The sequence below is a fragment of the Setaria italica genome, chromosome V, assembly GCF_000263155.2.
Source record: "Setaria italica strain Yugu1 chromosome V, Setaria_italica_v2.0, whole genome shotgun sequence".
Lineage (NCBI taxonomy): Eukaryota > Viridiplantae > Streptophyta > Magnoliopsida > Poales > Poaceae > Setaria > Setaria italica.
The window spans coordinates 1,817,362-1,821,488 of NC_028454.1; the positions used below are offsets into that span (position 1 = coordinate 1,817,362).

Sequence of the window (4,127 nt, forward strand, 5' to 3'; positions counted from 1 at the left end):
TCTATAGCGATCTCTCCACCAAACAAAAAATAGGATCATCCCATCCCATTCAACCAAACAAGAAATGGGATCATCCCATCCCGAAAAACTGGAACGGGACCGTCCCGTTCTACATTGTCTCCCAACCAAACGCACCCTAAGATAAGTGCGCTTCTGTAACCCTTGATGGTAACTTTATTCTCCAAGTTCCACCATTCAGTAAGATAAGTGCGCTTCTGTAACCCTTGATGGTAACTTTATTCTCCAAGTGTGATACAGTATTTTACAACAAAGTTACATTGCAGCTCTATGAAGCTTGTAAGACTCTAGCAGATCAATGCAACTGAAGGTAAGGACTTGTCACTGTGATATATGTGAAGAATTGTTTTTTTTTATGTATACAAATGCAAATTATCATGGTTACTGGATGTGGAAGCTAATGATCTAAACAATCTCTGTTGTTGCATTGTGCAGGTTGTTGCAGTTCCTGTCCTGTGCTACAGAATGTTTTTCTTTTTTTGGCTGTAGTTGCAGCAACACCGTAGGGAATAGTTCCAAATAGTTCACTGCAGACATTGAGCTCTGGTGGCATTCAAGATCAAGCTTCAGATATGATAAACAAAAGGTAACAGGACACAGTCCCTACAGAACAAATTTCAGTTAGACATCGTACTATACATTACAGAATTTGCCAATCTTGAAGATACATTGTAGCATTGTACTGTACATTACAACAATTTGCCAATCTTGAAATTCAATACCTCAAAGAAACTGATATATTCAAGCAACTAAATCTTGCAAATGCGTAACACACAGGTGAACCGAACAGTGAATTCAGGCAAAGAGAATAACAAGATATGAAAGAGATGCCCAAAAGGCCAACCTGCTTCTTGAACTAGGGAAAAATGATTCAATTCCTATTCTGTGCAAAGCCTCCGCTAGTCTGAAATCATATAATGAAACTTTTCCTAAATTACTCATTTCTAATATGTCACCATAATTATGCAAGCACTTTTGTAGCTTGACAGATTAACTGCACTGAAAACAAATCTGAGAACTTGTAACAAGGGAACCAATATGCTAACTGCCACTGTGCAATTGGTAATGCAACCTGGTTCAAACAATACCTCGGACCTAACAAATTGCAGAAGTAACAACCACATTCAGCACTGCAGTTCTTGCTCAAGAATCATAAATATAATAAACAAAATAAAGATGCCTTGCAAAGGTGGATGCATCTGTGAGTGTGGGGGGTCTATAAAAAAATTCCTCATGGAAGAATCTGTAGACAATGGAGAAATAAATCCTCAACAAGCTATGGTTATGCTTGAATATTATAGAAATTATGACAGGAGAAATCACCATGATCTTTTTGTTGTACACAATGTCCTTGAATTTAATAAATCATAAAGAAGACTAACGAACAAATTGCAAAATAAAAAAGAGAAAGTAAACTCTCTTATCTGTTCCTTTAGAAAAGGGTACAACAAAAACTGAGATTAACTTGAAAATGTCAGGACATATCAGAGTAGGTGCCTATGGGCACGTATCATGTAAAATAACTTTAGCTCCTTTGTACAAAACTTCCTAGGATTAATAGTAAATGAAAAAGATCTAACGTGTTTGGCTGACAGGTACAGCACTTGTCCAAGCATATAATCAGCCTGGAAGACAGGGTGATGTACCTGAGAAGTGATCAAAATGGTAGTTTACATGCAAGTTTCCTTTGGATGTGCATCATGTCCTTCTGCAAATTCATTCAACAGAAGTAAGTAGTACAGTGGCACTTTGGTTGAATTCTGCTCCATGCTGTATTCAGCAACAGTCAATACCAATATGAAGCATTTTGACTGCGTAAGCCATTTTGCTGAATCTGTTCTCAGGCAAATTCCCAACAAGGCGGTGAATCACTATTCATGGCACACCCCACGACTAAACATATGACGTTCTTCATGCACGGAAGCTGGGCAGAATCATGCATTGCTTAAAATGACAACTCTCCATGGCACCGTTTCAATCCTAATAAAAGAGATGCTAGCTCCTCATCACCAAATTGCTTCAGCAACTCCACTAAACGTTCAGCATAAGATGCTTCTATGTGGATCTCCCTCTTGACAACCTTCCTCCCCAATGCTGATGCCTCATGGACATGCCCTTCCTCACACAGACCAAGCAACAGAGTTCCATACACATTAGAGTCACACAGCACGCCGTTCTCCTCCAGCATTCCCAACCAGTGGCAAGCATCCAGCAACCTCTTCCTCACACAGAGCTCCCTCACCATCGAACTGCCAGCAAGCGGGGTCAACTGCACCCCTTTCTTCATCATCCTTTGCGCCAGTCCTTCAGCTTCAGCTGCCATGCCAACCCTCCACAAGCAAATGAGTAGAACATTGTAGCACTGCCCGCTCGACACACCCCCATCACCAACCACACGCTCAACCACATCATATGCGTCAGCCACCCTCCGCTCCGTGCAAACCCCTTCGACCAGTGTCCGCACAAAGACCCGGTTCGGCATCACCCCTCTATCTGACATCCTATCCGGCACGCCAAGCGCCTCCGCCACCCTCCCTTCCCCACAGAGGCACTTCACCAAACATGTATAGGTCACCACGTTGGGTGCACAATTCGGACCCAACCCACTACCCTCCATCTCCTCAATCAGCTTCACCGCGCCATCGACGTTCCCGAAACTGCACATCCCATCGAGCAACGCGGTGTAAACAACGACATTGGGCACGCACCCGAAATCCGGCATTTTGTCGATCAGGCGGCGGGCGCCCTCGAAGTTCCCATAGGCCGCCAGCTTATGCACCGCGGTCACGATCACGGGCACGGTCGGAGAGGCGCCGGACCCGGACATGATCTCAAGCACGGTGGACACGTCGCTGGCGGAGCCCGCCGCGCGGAGGGCGTGGTGGAAGCAGGCGGCGTCGGGGACGAGGCTGAAGGACCGCATGTGGCGCAGGACGGCGAGGGAGGCGGCGAAGAGGCCGGCGTGGGCGGAGATGCTGAGCAGGAGGGTGTAGTGCGGGAGCGGGAGCGGCCGAGGGGAGGAAGAGAGGAGGAGCGGTACGGAGGAGGAGAGGTCGGGTAGGGAGGTGGCGAGCGAGGAGAGAGCGTGCGGGGAGGGGAGCGGCGTGGAGGGGGCCAGGCGCCATAGGAGGAAGCGGAGGGAGAGGAGCGGGGAGGGGAGCAGCGGGAGGAGGCGGGGCAGCGTGCGGAGGGGGAAGGCGTCGGAGGGGGAAGGGAAGGCGCGGGAGAGCGCGTGGGGGAGCGGAGTAGTGGAGGACGGCGGCGGTGAGGTGAGGACGTCCAGCAGCGCGGCGAGGTTGGGGTGGTCGCGGTGGTGAGGCGGGCCCGGTGGAGAGGCGGCGGAGGAGGAGGAGGAGCGGTGACGGGCGTGGCGGCATTTGGTGGAGAGGCGGCGGCGGCGGAGGACGGTGACTTTGCCTCTGTCCAGTCACAACTCACAAGGTAACTTCACCTCTCATCCGTTCCCTCCAAATCAGATCCGATGGCTGCGCATCATCTCAGACTAGGAGGCCATCACGTTATAGCTCCCGCCGGCCGCCGCTCGGCTGACCACTCGAAGAGCACCGCGGCGACCTCGGCGGCGCTCGTTTCGTCTTGCCGCGCAGCCAGGTCCGCGTTGCAGCACGTCCATCATCGCCGCGCACGCCTGGAACACGATCGAGATTCGAGACGCTTCCGCGGGGCACCGCCTCACGGGGCAGCGGGATGCAAGTCATGCAACCTTGCGCGCCTGATGTGCTGCAGGTCGGCGTCGAACCGTACCATCGACGGCGTCCACCTCGCTGAGGAAGATCATTCGCCGCTCCGTCTCCCAGAACATCTGGAACACGTCGTCAACAAGCCTGGGGGGGCCTCTCGATGAGGCGCTTGTTCTCGAGCTCTACGGCGTTGACGCGGATGGTTCCCGCCGAGGTGTCGTGGGCGACTGCCCTGGCGGAGCGCATGGTCGTCTTCCAGGGGCGGAGGAGCCGTAATGAGGTGCACGAGGCCAGGCTGGTGGAAGTTCGGCGGCCTTGCGGACCTCCTGCCTCTGCTGTCGGAGCTCACGACGGCGTGGTTTGCCGCCGACGATTGCGGCCAGGCGGGCGGCGGAGCACCCAGGGGGTGGA

The 4,127-nt window shown here is 51.4% G+C and overlaps 1 protein-coding gene across 1 annotated transcript; it reads right to left on the reverse strand.

Annotated features, from left to right (window-relative positions):
• Positions 1–1,264: 1,264 nt before the first annotated feature.
• Positions 1,265–3,962, reverse strand: LOC101764499 (pentatricopeptide repeat-containing protein At5g47360-like). Its single transcript, XM_012845882.2, has 2 exons — positions 3,871–3,962; positions 1,265–3,437 (listed from the first exon to the last, which is right to left on the reverse strand). The coding sequence occupies exons 1-2, from the start codon at positions 3,960–3,962 to the stop codon at positions 1,964–1,966; spliced, it is 1,566 nt and encodes a 521-aa protein (XP_012701336.1). The 3' UTR covers positions 1,265–1,963.
• Positions 3,963–4,127: the final 165 nt, after the last annotated feature.

What these genes read in the sequence shown, in the direction of transcription:
- LOC101764499 (XM_012845882.2), bottom strand. Translation starts at nt 3,962, where the DNA reads ATGCGCTCCGCCAGGGCAGTCGCCCACGACACCTCGGCGGGAACCATC. An exon ending in AACAAGCGCCTCATCGAGAG is followed by an intron (nt 3,438 to 3,870) that starts GCCCCCCCAGGC and finishes GTGACTGGACAG; the next exon opens with AGGCAAAGTCACCGTCCTCC.